Source organism: Equus quagga, chromosome 10 (assembly GCF_021613505.1).
Source record: "Equus quagga isolate Etosha38 chromosome 10, UCLA_HA_Equagga_1.0, whole genome shotgun sequence".
Lineage (NCBI taxonomy): Eukaryota > Metazoa > Chordata > Mammalia > Perissodactyla > Equidae > Equus > Equus quagga.
This window is the reverse complement of record NC_060276.1, coordinates 15180690-15196757: the sequence shown is the minus strand read 5'-3', so window position 1 is coordinate 15196757 and position 16068 is coordinate 15180690. Positions and strand designations below refer to the sequence as shown.

Here is a 16068-nt window from a genome sequence, read left to right as displayed (position 1 = left end):
AAAGAGAGAAAAACCAGAAGCAGAAAGAAAACCACGAGGAGAAATAAATATTTTCTCAGTACAAGTGATCTTCTGAGATAATGTTCAGTTTGGCCATTAAATGGACTGGAAATCCTTTGGCCAATGAAAATTGAAGATTTGGGGGATTTGCAGAATGTCCATCAACTGTGTAGAAATTAGGGAACTGCCCAAATAACTAAAGCAAAAATGCAATGGTACCTCCTGTTTGCTTTTGGATGAGGAGCTGAAAGTGCTGGTTCTTGACCTTGGAGTTAAACTGAGCAGAGTTTAAGAACGAGACTTCATTGTTTGGTTTCTTTAAAATGAAGAGCTGTTTTAACTGAATTTACAGAAGTTAAATTTCTTGAACTAAATGAATAAAATTAATCTCTTTATTTTTAATTACAGTTACTTTCTACAACATTGAAATGAGCTTCTCTGTCTTTGATGAAGAGCCAAGGCTCGCTGCTAACAGTGTTGTGAATGAATTTGCAGAAAATTGGGTAAAATAATCTTTTGAATATTTATGCCACTTAAAATATGTGAATATATATTTGACATATATATGTATAGGACAAAGACTGAGTAGATCAAAACCAGGCTCTACGTTTTTCTACCCATAATACATTTCACAGCTAATTAGTTTTGATTTTATTTTTATTAAGGTTATGAAAGTTAACATCCTTGTGAAATTACAGTTGTACATCATTATTAGTCATGTTGTAGGTACACCACTTCACCCCTAGTGCCCTCCCCCCACCCCCCTTTCCCCTGGCAACCACCGATCAGTTCTCTTTGTCCATATGTTAACTACCACCTATGAGTGGAGTCATACAGAGTTTGTCTTTCTCTGTCTGGCTTATTTCACTCAACATAATACTCTCAAGGTCTATCCATGTTGTTGTGAATGGGACGACTTTGTCCTTTTTTATGGCTGAGTAGTATTCCATTGTATATATATACCACATCTTCTTTATCCAATCATCAGTTGCTGGACACTTAGGTTGGTTCCATGACTTGGTTATTGTGAATAATGCTGCGATGAACATAGGGGTGCATGGAACTTTTGGAATTGCTGAATTCAGGTTCTTAGGATAGATACCCAGTAGTGGGATGGCTGGGTCATAAGGTATTTCTATTCTTAACTTTTTGAGGAGTCTCCATACTGTTTTCCATAGTGGCTGCACCAGTTTGCATTCCCACCAACAGTGTACGAGGGTTCCCTTTTCTCCACAGCCTCTCCAACATTTGTCACTCTTGGTTTTGGATATTTTTGCCATTCTAACAGGTGTAAGGTGATATCTTAGTGTAGTTTTGATTTGCATTTCCCTGATGATTAGTGATGATGAGCTATTGGCCATCCGTATATCTTCTTTGGAGAAATGTCTGTTCATGTCCCCTGCCCGTTTTGTAATTGGGTTGTTTGATTTTTTATTGTTGAGTTGTGTGAGTTCTTTGTATATTATGGAGATTAACCCTTTGTCTAGTTTTGATTTTTTTTGCTGCAAATCTATCCATTCTGTAAGCAACACCATGAGGATGTATGCAGTCTCTCTTTCAGAGTGCCAGTGCTAAAAGCTTTTATGGGATGCTGTTATTTTAATTTGTTTAGCACTGTACATCTGCTCCACTGACACAAACTCTAGATCTTTGCCTAATTTTCCTATTTGGAGAAAGTAGGAGAGCAGTGAAAGCAAAGTCTATGCCTCTGTATTTAAATATTTTTGTTTTCTGCATTTTAATTTTTTCTCTCTCTTACATAATACATGTTTTATTCATCCTTCTGTTTTTCTGATAATAAGAGTAATACACACCGTAAAAAATTCTGACACTGAGTTCTGAAACCCAGAAAGTAAATATCCTTTCTAATTCTGCTCTTTGTATTAACTCCTCTTTTAACATATTGAGGTATTTTCTTTCAGATTTTTTTCTATGTATGTAATAACACTGATGCGTGTATGTTCTTTTACAAAGATAATTGGAATCATGCTAGTTTTGCTCTTCTGAAACTTGCTTTTTTTCTGCTTAATCATGTATCTTTGAGCGCACTCATGCCAGTGAATATAGATGTACTTCACACACTTTAACAGGGTGCACAGGATTCTACCAGATGATTGAGTGAAATCATATAGCGTTTCTCTTTCTCTGTCTGGCTTATTTCACTTAACATGATGCCCTCAAGGTTCATCCATGTTATTGTGAATGGGACCATTTTGTCTTTTTTTCTGGCTGAGTAGTATTCCATTGTATATATATACACCACATCTTCTCTATCCAATCATCCGTGGATGGGCACTTGGGTTGCTTCCACACCTTGGCTATTGTGAATAATGCTGCAGTGAACATAGGGGTGCCTAAGTCTCTTTGTATTGTCGATTTCAAGTTCCTTGGATAAATACCCAGTAGTGGGATGGCTGGGTCATATGGTATTTCTACTTTTAATTTTTTGAGAAATCTCCATACTATTTTCCACGGTGGCTGCACCAGTTTGCATTCCCATCAGCAGTGTATGAGGGTTCCCTTTTCTCCACACCCTCTCCAACACTTGTTTTTTGTCTTGGTGATTATAGCCATCCTAACGGGTCTAAGATGGTATCTAAGTATAGTTTTGATTTGCATTTCCCTGATAATTAGTGATGTTGAGCATCTTTTCACGTGCCGATTGGCCATCTGTATATCTTCTTTGGAAAAATGTCTGTTCATATCTTCTGTCCACTTTTTGATTGAGTTGTTTGTTTTTTTATAGTTCATTTGTGTGAGCTCTTTATATATTATGGAGATTAACCCCTTATTGGATATATGATTTGCGAATATTTTCTCCCAGTTAGTAGGTTGTTTTTTTCGTTTTGATCCTGATTTCCTTTCCCTTGCGGAAGGCTTTTAGTCTGATGAAGTCCCACTTGTTTATTTTTTCTTTTGTTTCCCTTGTCTGAGTAGACATGGTATTCGAAAAGATCCTTTTAAGTCTGATGTCAAAGAGTGTACTGCCTATATTCTCTTCCAGAAGTTTTGTGGTTTCAGGTCTTAACTTCAAGTCTTTGGTCCATTTTGAGTCTATTTTTGTGCATGGGGAAAGATAACGATCTACTTTCATTCTTTTGCATGTGGCTGTCCAGTTTTCCCAGCACCATTTATTGAACAGTCTTTCCTTTCTCCAGTGTATGTTCTTGGCTCCTTTGTGGAAGATTAGCTGTCCATAGATGTGTGGTTTTATTTCTGGGCTTTCAATTCTGTTTCATTGATCTGTGTGTCTGTTCTTGTACCAGTACCATGCTGTTTTGATTACTATGGCTTTGTGATATATTTTGAAGTCAGTTATTGCGATGCCATCAGCTTTGTTATTGTTTTTCAGTATTGCTGTGGTTATTCAGGATCTTTTGTTGCCCTAGATGAATTTTAAGATTCTTTGTCCTATTTCTGTGAAGAATGTCATTGGGATTCTGATTGGGATTGAATCTGTAGATTGCTTTAGGTACTATGGACATTTTAACTCTGTTTATTCTGCCAATCCATGTGCATGGAATATCTTTCCATTTCTTTATGTCATTATTGATTTTTTTCAGTAATGTTTTATAGTTTTCTTTGTATAGGTCTTTCACCTCCTTGGTTAAATTTATTCCTAGATATTTTATTCTTTTTGTTGCGATTATAAATGGAATTGTATTCTTGAATTCTTGTTCTGTTGGTTTTTTATTTGAGTATGGGAATGCTGATTTTTGTAAGTTGACTTTGTACCCTGCAACTTTGCTATAGTTATTGATTATTTCTAATGATTTTCCAATGGATTCTTTAGAGTTTTCTTTTTTTTTAAAGATTTTATTTTTTTCCTTTTTCTCCCCAAAGCCCCACAGTACATAGTTGCATATTCTTCACTGGGGGTCCTTCTAGTTCTGGCATGTGGGACGCTGCCTCAGCGTGGTTTGATGAGCAGTGCCATGTCTGCGCCCAGGATTCGAACCAATGAAACACTGGGCCACCTGCAGCGGAGCGTGCGAGCTTAACCACTCAGTCACGGGGCCAGCCCCTAGAGTTTTCTATACATAAAATCATGTCATCTGCAAACAGCGAGAGTTTCACTTCCTCAGTGCCTATTTAGATTCCTTTTATTTCTTTTTCTTGCCTAATTGCTCTGGCCAAAACCTCTTGTTGAATAAGAGAGGTGAGAGTGTGCATGCTTGTCTTCTTCCTGTTCTCAGAAGGACGGCTTTCAGTTTTTTCCCATTGAGTATGATGTTGGCTGTGGGTTTGTCATATATGGCCTTTATCATGTTGAGGTACTTTCCTTCTATACCCTTTTTACTGAGAGTTTTTATCATGAGTGGATGTTGGATCTTGTCAAATGCTTTCTCTGCATGTATGGAGATTATCATGTGGTTTTTGTTCCTCATTTTGTTAATGAGGTGTATCACATTGATGGATATGCAGATGTTGAACCATCCCTGTGTCCCTGGTATAAATCACACTTGATCACGGTGTATGATCTTTTTGATGTATTGTATTCGGTTTGCCAATATTTTGTTCAGGATTTTTGCATCTATGTTCATCAGTGATATTTGCCTGTCACTTTCCTTCTTCGTGTTGTCCTTATCTGGCTTTGGTATCAGGGTGATGTTGACTTTGTAGAATGTGTTAGGAATATTTCCATCTTCCTTAATTTTTTGGAATAGTTTGAGAAGAATGGGTAATAAGTATTCTTTGAATGTTTGGTAGAATTCTCCTGAGAAGCCATCTGGTCCTGGAATTTTATTTTTGGGTAGGGTTTTGACAACTGTTTCAGTCTCTTTACTTGTGATTGGTCTATTCAGATTCTCTACTTCTTGATTCAGTCTTGGGAGGTTGTAAGAGTCTAAGAATTTATCCATTTCTTCTAGATTGTCAAGTTTGTTGGCATATAGTTTTCCATAATATTCTCTTATAATCTTTTGTATTTCAGTGGTATCCATTGTAATTTCTCCTCTTTCATTTCTAATTTTATTTATTTGAGGCTTCTCTCTTTTTTTCTTAGTGAGTCTGGCTAAGGGTTTGTCAATTTTGTTTATCTTCTCAAAGAAACTTCTCCTAGTTTCATTGATCGTTTCTACAGTCTTTTTCTTTCAATTTCATTTATTTCTGCTCTAATTTTTATTATTTCTCTCTTTCTGCTGAGTTTGGGCTTTGTTTGTTCTTCTTTTTCTAATTCTGTTAGGTGTAATTTAAGATTGTTTATTTGAGCTTTTTCTTGTTTGTTAACTGGGGCCTGTATTGCTATAAATTGCCCTCTTAGGACCTTTTTTGGACTTTTTTGGACCTCTTAGGACTTTTGCTGGATCCCATTATAGTACTTTTTTTAAAATCCAGGCATCCATTGGTAGACATCTGGGTTGTTTCTACTTTTTTCCCTATTTAGAAACAAATATTGACAATAATACCCATACAATAAATTTTGGGGGCATTTGAGTGTTTCTATAGGATAAATTCCTAGAACTGGAATTGCTGGATCAAAGGACATGAACGTTTCACATTTTAATAGCTATCGCTATGTGGTCCTGTCTGTTTCCCCTCTCTCTTCATTGGCATTTATTTTCTTTTTTCTTTTGTTTTTTTTAAAAAATTTTTTATTTTTTTCCTTTTTCTCCCCAAAGCCCTCCGGTACATAGTTGTATATTCTTCATTGTGGGTCCTTCTAGTTGTGGCATGTGGGACACTGCCTCAGCGTGGCTTGATGAGCAGTGCCATGTCCACGCCCAGGATTCAAACCAGTGAAACACTGGGCCGCCTGCAGCAGAGCGCGTGAACTTAACCACTCGGCCACAGGGCCAGCCCCCATCGGCATTTATTTTCAAGTGTGTATGACATGATTATAAGTACTTGAAAATGGGTGGGTGTATTTGTCCACTAGGGCTGCCATAGCAAAATACAGAGTGCAGAGTCTCTTAAACAGCAGACACTTATTTTCTCCTAGTTCTGGAGACTGGAGGTCCAAGGTCAAGGTGCAAGCAGGGTTGGTTTCTGGTGAGGCCTCTCTTCCTGGCTTGCAGATGGCTGTCTTCTCACTGTGTCCTCACATGGGGTTTATTTCTGTGTGGGTAGAGAGAGAGCTCTGGTGTCTCTTCCTTTTCTCATAAGGACACCAGTCCTATCAGAACAGGGCCCCACCCTTATGACCTCATTTAACTTTAATGGCAACCTTAAAGGCCCCACCTCCAAATACAGGCACATTGGGAGTTAAGGCTTCCCAAGATGAATTTGGTGGGGGACACAATTCACTCCATGACAGTAGGTAAAATGTAAATTGAAAAACTGAGTGGAGCATACGGAAATGTTGAATCAATTGAAATAATGAATGCAGTTTAATGATCTCATCGTCTCAGGTAACTTTGCTGGGTTAGGCTAGAGGAGCAGGAATACTAAAACTGGTATGTTTTGTCTTTTACAGTTGAATTCTATCTTTCAGGACAGTGAATTTGCTCTTGCTAATCTGGCTATTCAAATTAAAAGCAGGTATGTGAGTGTCAACTACTGTGGGTTGAAGTGCAGTTTGAGGGCATTCCGGGTCTGTTCCTATCCAAAGGGGATTTCTTTGCTTTTGTCTGAGGTTTAGGGACTGGTGCTTTTTGAGTTATGGCTTCCTTTCTGAGTGTAGGTTCTCTTTGGAATGAGGAAGAAACTTCTATCATTACTGTGGGGTATAAAGCCAATGGGAGAACAAAACAGAAGAAAGTAAATAGGGGAAACAGTGGAATTGGACTCAGTTACCTCTAACGCCCCTTTCGACTTTAAAACGCTATGATTCTGTGACTCCGGAAAAAAATCATGCCTTAAAGGGATGACAGCCTAAGGATGGCTAATACATGAAGATTTGTAAGGCCTTTTATTTTTGGATAATGCGTTTTCAGGAATTAGAAACCCCAAAGGGAACTTGAAATGTTTAAACTGAGGAATGCTGACGAGTCCAAGCCACGCCTGGGGCACAAATGTGGAGAGGTGGCTGCAGTGAAATCAGCAGGCACTGAGTAGTATCAAGGAGACCAAGACAAAGGCAATTGGTCATCTGAGAAATATTTCCTTTACTCTTTCCCTGCATATATTATTAGTTCCCAGTTAAAGAAACATCCAGAAGAGTCCCTTTGAAAAATAGGCATGGCTCTGGTAAACCATGGGAAGCTAATTTTTAAAACATTAAATGTGACTGCCTATTTTCCATACACTGGGATTTCGGTTTCTATTGCATGTTCAAATATAAATAGGTTCAAGAATGTTCATAGAAAGTAATGGAAGTAAATCCGTGGTAGCTTATTCAAAGAAAATTGGGGATGTCTGAAGTGTACAACATTCTTTTAAAAAATTGCGTCTATTATTTTACCCCATTACAAAAGTAACATGTGGCCAGTGTAAAATCTTAAAGCTTTACAGAAATATGGATAACATGGATAGTGAAAATATCCAGAAACCCACTCTTCCCCACCCCTCCAAGAGCTCTGGTTAATAGCTTATTTCACATATTCCTCTAGACTTGTTGCCATGCATTTCCTAAGAGAATGGAATCCTACTCTACATGCTGTTTTACGACTTTCTTCTCTCGCTTTAGAATACATCATGTACATTTCTTTCAGACCGGTATATACAGACTTAGGTTATTCTTTTAAATTACTGCATAGGATTCTTTTGTGTGGGTGTGCCATGGTGTAGTTAGCCAATTACCTGGTGCTGGACAGTTCAGTTATTTCCACCCTTGTACGTATATATATATATATATATATATATATATATTTTTTTTTTTTTAACCGGAGATGTATAGTTTTTATTTCTTACATATCTTTATCTCTTGTACATCTATTTTTATGTACCCTTGCTGGTACTATTATGAGATAGATTCCTGGAAGTGGGATTGCTGAGGCAAAGGCCTACCAAATAATGACCAAGTTCTTTGGAAGTGTATTCTTGAATCCCTAGTATTATTGGAATTTCCAGCTGGGAGAGTCTACTGTTCTGCCTCAGAGTTGTCTTTCTCCTGAATTTGTGCCCTTGTGCATTTGGTACTATATTTCATTTTTCTAAAATTTTTTGATGCTTTTGATACAGAGACACTTCTGAGCAAGTGGGAGAAGAAATAATTGTGGATCAAACTTCTGTAAGTAATTTCTCGAAACGAATCTACTTGTAGCCATCCTATACCTGATCAGATGTAAGTAAATAGCTCCTCCGCCCAAGTCTGTCTTATCAGGCAAGGCTCAGTTGTGAGAACTGAGGGTCAAATTACATCACCTTTTTTGGGATCTGCACAAGAACCCATGAAGAAAACTGTCCTTTGCTTTTCTGAACTATCTAGGTGGCAGTTTTTTGAGGCAAATTTTGTGGGCTATGGGAGTGTTGGAATGACTTGGGGATTGTAAATACTAAATGGAATTTCTTGATTGTAGACATCTTGCAAAAAAGCCTGATTCTTCCAAGAGTAACACAATTTTTTGGAAGACTGGCATTCACATAATAAATTCACCCTCTATTTGTATAGATTTGAAGTCAGAGTGTGGCAAAACGATCTCCCATCATCTTGCCCCAATTCTCAGTACTTATTCCAGGGCCTTGAAATTTTGCAATGTTAGACTCTGAAAGGATAGTATACACACACCTTTTAAGGTATTTAAATATGAGACAAATGTTTTGACTATACAAAATGCAATCAAGCCTATGGTGTATTCCAAATTATCTAAAATTTGGAAATTTTTTTTTAAAGATTTTATTTTTCCTTTTTCTCCCAAAGCCCCCCGGTACATAGTTGTGTATTTTTTTCAGTTGTGGGTCCTTCTAGTTGTGGCATGTGGGATGCCACCTCAGCATGGCCTGATGAGCGGTGCCGTGTCTGCGTCCAGGATCCGAACTGGCGAAACCCTGGGCCACCGCAGCAGAGCGTGCGAACTTAACCACTCGGCTGTGGGGCCGGCCCCTAAAATTTGGAAATTTTTGAATTTCCAATTATTTAAAATTGGAAATTTTAAAAGATTAATTAATTTTTTAAGTTTTAAATTATTTTAAAAATTATTTAAAATTGGAAATTATTTAAAATACTTTCTGGGGGCCAGCCCAGTAGCTTAGCGGTTAAGTTCACACACTCCACTTCGGCCACCCAGTGTATGCTGGTTCATAATCCTGGGTGTGGACCTACGCACTCCTCATCAAACCATGCTGTGGCAGGAGTCCCACATATAAAGTAGAGGAAGATGGGCACGGATGTTAGCTCAAGGCCAATCTTCCTCAGCAAAAAGAGGAGGATTGGCTGTGGATGTTAGTTCAGGTCTAATCTTCCCGAAAAAAAAAATTCTATAAAATACTTTCTGTAAATAGCTGAGTTAGAATTTTTTTATTGAATACATTATAGATAACATGACATAAGTAAAATTGCTCTCAAATAATACATGTAAAAGCCTTTTGGTGATCACATGGTCCCCAGAGTCAGGCTGCCTGGATTGGAGTCCGTGCTCTTCCACTTCCTGACTGTGAGTCCTTGGGCATCTTAATGAACCTCTCTGTCCTCAGTTTCCTCATCTGTGAAATGAGGATAACAATATTATCATTCCTCACAAGGCTGTTGGAAAGATGGAATGGAATAATTTATGTAATGTACTTAGCACAAGACACAGAGAGTAGTAAATGCTTGTTAGTGTTTACTATTGTCATCACCATGTCAGGATCCAGATCCAGAAGGTTTAGATTCTGCTCCTAGCTCTGTGCGACATTGGGCAGATCACTTAACTTCTCTGAGACTTAGCTTCCTCATCAAGAAAATGGGGTGACGATCCGTGCATTGCCCATCCTACAGGGTTGATGTGAGGACTAAATGCATTGATGTTTTTGAAGGTGATTTGCAAATGGCAATGGGTTTCATAAGTGTAAAGTACAATTATGATTGCTGTTGTCGACAATAAGCCCTGTACTCAATTTTGACGTTTGTTTAAAGATTTCAGTGACTATGTACTTTTCTTTTGCATTATTTGGAACAGAGAGAAGGGCAAGGAATGGCTACAATTTCCCATGTACCATACAGGTAGGAGCTGAGTTTATTCATAGCTGGTACATTTAGTTCTGATTTTCCTTCCATTTAATTCTGTATGTGCAGCCTGTTGGTCAGAGTTGTCAGATGGAGATCAAAGTATCCAGTGGTTGTTTTACAGATGCTGTAATTGGGCTCTTACCTTCATGAAATAAGTTGTTTCAGTTGGTCACAGCACAGCCTAACAGCCTGCCAGCTGCCTCTTTGTAGTGAAGAGAAAATAGAGTCCAAAGTGGTCATAATTTTGGGATGAGGGAATAAAACGTTTGTTGTTGTCATCAAAAAAGTCCAGAAAATACTGACCAAGCAAATTGAAAAACAACACAGAAAGCAGCCTCAGTCCTGTTCAGGCCCGTGATCCAGCTCCTCCTGGAACACTGGCTGTCGTTGGTCTGCTTGACTCAACTCAAGAAGGACATATAGCCAAAGAAAGCTCATGGAAAGGTCATTGAAATGTTCAGGGTACTAAAAGTAGAGAGTCTGTTGTAGCAAGAGGAGAGGTTTAAAAATGAGGCGTCCTCTTCAGACTGGAAAGATGAGAGCTGAGAAGAGAGAGCCTCTAAATGGAATGGGTAGGATGAGCAGGTATTTCACCAAATATGGCTCAGTGGAGAGGGAGGCACGGCTGAGATCAGACATAGAGAGAAATTTTGAGTCAACACAAGCACGTCTAACTTTCAACAGCAGTAGGAAACAGAACAAATGTGTTCTTCACGAAGATGTGTCTACAAATGTAAATAGAGAAAAGGTATAAGTAAGTTTGTGAATCCGAAATGTGCTCTGAAATGGAATAGTAGAGGAATTTAGAGTGTTTGAGGATTGCGCTACAGAGGGTGAGGTCAAGGACAGCCTTATTCTTTTGAAACATATCTTTTGGAGGATAGAATATTCAGAAATGAAATACTAGGTCTTTGTCACCTTGGCTAAGGCTCAGTTCTCTCATCTGTAGAATGGGAATAATAACGGCACCACCTCATAAGGTTGTTGTGAGCATAACATGAGTCAAACACATGAAGAAAGAGCTCTACAAATGTTAGCTACTATCATTATCATTGTCATCATTATTATTCTATTATAGAAATAGACCTTCTGCAGAATACATCTTTATAGACTAATTGAGCATGTGCCTATTTGCCTTATTGCAGTAACGATGGATAAATTGGAGACTAGAAGGATAAAATATTCTCTCTGTAGTAATAAATCCTGAATATTCTATCCTCTCTATTAATTATCACAAACTCCTAGAGAAATTGCATGGCTAGTCAATTTCAACATAAGGCAAATGTTGCCGACCGTTCTTTTGAAAATGGATTTTGAGTTGTTTGTTTTGGATGGGAGAAAATTTATCAGAAGATTTCAATATGCTGTCTTCCATCATTTCTTAAGATTTGCCACTTCATAGCTGTAAAGTGTTTAACATTTATGGACTACCAATTAATTCATCTGTACAGAATTTTAGTACCACGGGCCAAATTGCGCTCTGTTGACATAACTGCAACATCTTTCTTTTTTGCTCTGCTTTTTTAGCTGTGTTTGTCAGGTCATCATAAAGGCCAATTCTTCTTTAGCACCTGTCGAATTGATTAGAAGGATCAAAAGTAGAATACATGGCAACTTCACGCATGGAAACTTCACACAAGATCAATTGACGTTATTAGTAAAGTCTGAACACGTTGTAGTGAAGAAACTAGGTAATTTCGGGGAGGGGGGTATTTCCATATGAATTCACTCCCCTTGTTATAAAGCTCATAATGCATACCTAGTAAGAGATCCTGACTTCAGAGGGGAGAGACGTTGTCTTCATGGTCCTTTTCATATCCTCGGTGCCCACTTGCCCTAACAACCTTTCTACCTTTAAAGAGCTTACCAAAAAACAGAGTGCCAGAGGGGTTACCAGAGACTGTTAATCAGCTCTGGATATCAGCGTGGCCAGTCCATGAATGGCATGGGAGGACTGTCTTTCTTGTGTAAATATCCAGAGCCCTGGAGAGCTTCCTCATTACACATAATAGCTGCCCAATAGATACTTGCTAATTTATTGATTGATTTAGCTAGCTATTCATCTTGGAAAGTGATCTGGGAACAGTCCAGAATTTCTCTCATGGGCATTTTCTTTTTAGATTAGCAAGCCTTTAAAGGTAAAAGAGAAAGGTTACCAGGCCGCTCTGCCTCCTTCTCATTGCTGCCAACTTTCTTCCCTTTCCCCAATAGAGTGAAGTAAAAACATTGAGCTAACCCAGATAACACGAATAGGCGTTAGAACCCACAATCCTTGGCAACAAAATAATTAAGTAGCAGAGGGCAGGCTGTGATTGTTAAAGGATGAGAGTGAGATGGAAGGCAGAGAAGTGTTGAAGCCACAGGCAGAGCCCGCCGTGCGAGTGACGCTCGAGAATGTGTCCTGAGAGTGCCCAGAAGGCCCCTCTCATCCTCACTCAGAGAGGGGACTGGGCTGGCTGGGCAGGGCTGGCTGGGCCACTTCTCTGGGCCCTTCAACACCCGAGGGAAAGATTCCTGAAATCAGGGTCACAAATGCCGTGAGTGGTCAGTAAAATCTGGGAACTTACCACACAAACTTGGCCCAGGTCACATCTCCCTTACCGTGACAACATTTGGCAGCAAAATCTTGCCCTCAGCACCAACGCCAGAACAGAGTTTCCAGGTCTATGTTGGTGACGGCAGACACATTAAGTTTGCTAAAGTCAAATCTCCTCCGGAGTCCATTAAGAAGGGAGGAGCCATCCAGAAAGAGAAGCGAGCCTTTACTCTCCTGTCATTGCACCTCGAACTATTAACAGTGGGTACCTCGGAAGGAGGGCAATTGGCAGGTGAGAACTTTTGATTTTTACTCTATACCCCTTTGTGTGGGTTGAATTCTTTTCAATGCATGTGTATCACTTTTAAAAACAAAAAAACTGTTCTGTCCACGGGTGGTTTTAATGAAAAGGACTAAATGTGAGATTGTACTGAGAGGCTTATTTTTTAAAAAAGACTCCATTTAATGCTATTTTCAGTGAAGCCTGGTTTAAATGGCCTGGTCGAAAAAATTTCCTCTTTTATTTGCTGATGTTTATGCGCAGGGTAATAATGATGGGTTGTAATGGATGTTCATGGTATTTTTAAGTGCCTTTTGCCCTTAAAACGTGCGTTCATTTTCTCTGTAGAGCCAGGAAAGTGCGAAGCCGATAAAACAGCCTCTAAATACAAAGGGACATATGAGTGGCTCTTAACCAATCCTACGGAGACAGCCCAAACTAGATGCATAAAAAATGAGGATGGAAACGCTATTCGAATCTGGTATGTACCGGCCAAGCTCTAATTGCTAGTTCAGATACACAAAGATCTACTTAATTGGGGGCATATTTCTGTGTCATTTCTCTGAGCCTGCTCCCTCCCTCCGCCTCGACTGTCTGTCTTTCTTTCTCTCACCTTTTGGACCTACTTAAGCATGCACATGCAACACAACAACATTCTAGAAAAGAATTTCAAGAGGACAAAGAGAAAAAAGTCACCCATGATCCCACCGCCTGAACACAGCTGTTTTTAGGTTGATGTATTGTTTCATCTGGCCTTTCACTGAGTGCCTTTATGTTTTACGTAGTGGTAATCGCCATCCTTATATCATTAGTGTCATTTAGCCTTTCACTCAGTGGTTTGTCAAACATTTTCCATGTTTTACATTCATCTTCTTAATGACCATTTTGAAAAACCGCCTCAGAAGCTACCTCGTTGATGGGCCATAATAATTTACTAAATTACTCTTCTATTGTTGACTTTATCATTTTCCCTTTTAAAACCATCAGCCCCTTTTTCTTACTCTCTGCTGTTAATGGTTTATGCCATTAACTTAAGTGGGCAGACCAGAGGGCCAGCAGGTTTTGACAGAGGCTTAAAAGCTCTCTTTTGGAAGGCGACATCTTGGATTGTATCCTACCTCTTCCTGCCTGCATCTAATCAGTCAGCAAATCACGCGGCTTTTACAGTCACAATCACGGCTCACATCCAGGCTCTCCCTTCCAATCCCACTGCTGCTACCCTGGGGCAGCCTCTTACTGTCTCTTGCCTACTGTCAGAGCAGTCTCCTTGCCTTCTAACTGTCCGCTACCACCCAGCTATACCCTGTACTGCTGCCAGCGTGATTTTCCTAAAGTATTGTTGCCATCACTCTCTTGCTCTGGTTCCGCATGACCTCAAGAATTAAGTCCAAACCCCTAAATACAGTACTCAAGACCAACAGGCTCGCTTCTTTATTGTGTGTTCCAGCCAAAAAGGGACTAATTGGGTGTTTCCTTGCGTCTCTTTCTCTGCGTGCGCTATTTGCTCTGGTTTGGGGGTATGGGGGTTACCCTTCTCCATCTCTGTCCTTTCAGCGCCCAGCTCAGCTCAAAAGTTGCAAATAAAAGTTCTCCTTGCTTGGAGGTTTGATAGATTCAGTTTTGTTTCTACAGCTTTTCATCTCCTATCTTCCCTAGCAAACGTAGTTTACATTTACAATCTCAAACCACCAAGTGACAAGCTCCTCGAGAGCTGAGATCCTGCTGTGTTTGTCTGCACTACCTAATACCAGTCTGAGAACATAGTGGATGCTCAATAAATGTGTTAGCGGACTGGAAATGAGCTGGGTTGAATTGGATGAGGCATAGGGGAAGGTGGAGCCAATGAGCTTTCTATACTAATTGCCTTGAGTAAACTAATATGTTGAGAGAGAGACCACATTCTAAGAGGAATTTCCTCTTAAAATGGGGTTAAGAAGGGAAAGTGAGGGTAAAGAGTCGTGTCCAGAGGGGCAAGATCTCTGCCTCAACTCTTGGTCCCCTGGACATTGCTGTGCCCCATCTCGGGCTCTCTTGCCTGTTTACACCTCCTGCGTGGCAACCCCAGATTCGCTTGCTCCCCAACAGCAAAGTTTTCTTCACTTAACAAACACTGGGCTCCTGCCTTTGCTATCTCAGCCAGGAGGCTGGCAGTGGGCGAAGGGGAGGCAAGCCAAACATACGCCGGGTTCCTTCACCGTTTGCTTTATGACTATTCTGGCCTCATCCTCCAATGAGAAAGCTTTTGGTTCCTCTCTCCTCTCTTTTTCAGCTCAGTCAGTATCGACACTGGCAAATCTCAGTGGGAAAAACCAAAGCTTAAACAATGCAAGTTGCTTCAAGGACTTCCTAATAATATTGTGGATCTTGCTAATATTACTATAAGTGACGGTAAGACTGTTCTGTGCACATTTGAGAAATAATGGAACCTCAGTCAGTTTGTCTCTTTGACCTGACACCAGAGAGCACAGTCAAACCTCATGTAGGGAAATCTAACTTACAACAATCCAATTTCAGAAACTAGGTGGTTAATATTGGTGGAGGTGGGGGTGGGACACGATAAGTTAAGACTATCAATGTTTTTAATTTGTTTTATAAAGTTTTTTATTTTATAAGTTTTGGCTAATTATTTTCCATTTTTAAAAGGTTTAGTAGATAATACTTCACATAGTCCAATATTAAAAAAAACAAAACAGGATATACAGTGAAACACCTCCTTCCCATTGCTGAACCCAGCCATTCAGTTACTATCCGCAGAGATGGTTTATGCATTTATAAGGAAATATACACATATTCTGTTCATACAAATATATTCCCCCTCCCTTTTCAGACACAAAGTGGAGTATGCCACTGGCTGGGTCATATGGTATTTCTATTTTCAATTTTTTGAGAAATCTCCATACTCTGTTTCCGTAGTGGCTGCACCAGTTTGCATTCCCATCAGCAGTGTATGAGGGTTCCTTTTTCTCCACAACCTCTCCAACATTAGTTATTGTTTGTCTTGGTTGTTATAACCATTCTAACGGGTGTAAGGTGACATCTTAGTGTAGTTTTGATTTGCATTTCCTTGATGATCAGCGATGATGAGCATCTTTTCATGTGCCTATTGGCCATCCGTATATCTTCTTTGGAGTAATGTCTGTTCATATCCCCTGCCCATTTTTTGATCAGGTTGTTTGATTTTTTTGTTGTTGAGTTGTGTGAGTTCTTTGTATATTATGGAGATTA

The 16068-nt window shown here is 39.4% G+C and overlaps 1 protein-coding gene across 1 annotated transcript in view; it reads left to right on the top strand.

The window, feature by feature from the left end:
* ADGRG4 (adhesion G protein-coupled receptor G4) overlaps nucleotides 1-16068 on the top strand; it is a 95249-nt gene that overhangs the window by 26985 nt on the left and 52196 nt on the right. The window contains 7 exon segments of the mRNA XM_046673739.1: nucleotides 409-503; nucleotides 6416-6480; nucleotides 8062-8110; nucleotides 9942-10021; nucleotides 11555-11718; nucleotides 13192-13324; nucleotides 15113-15231. Coding sequence (XP_046529695.1) covers nucleotides 409-503; nucleotides 6416-6480; nucleotides 8062-8110; nucleotides 9942-10021; nucleotides 11555-11718; nucleotides 13192-13324; nucleotides 15113-15231 — 705 coding nt within the window.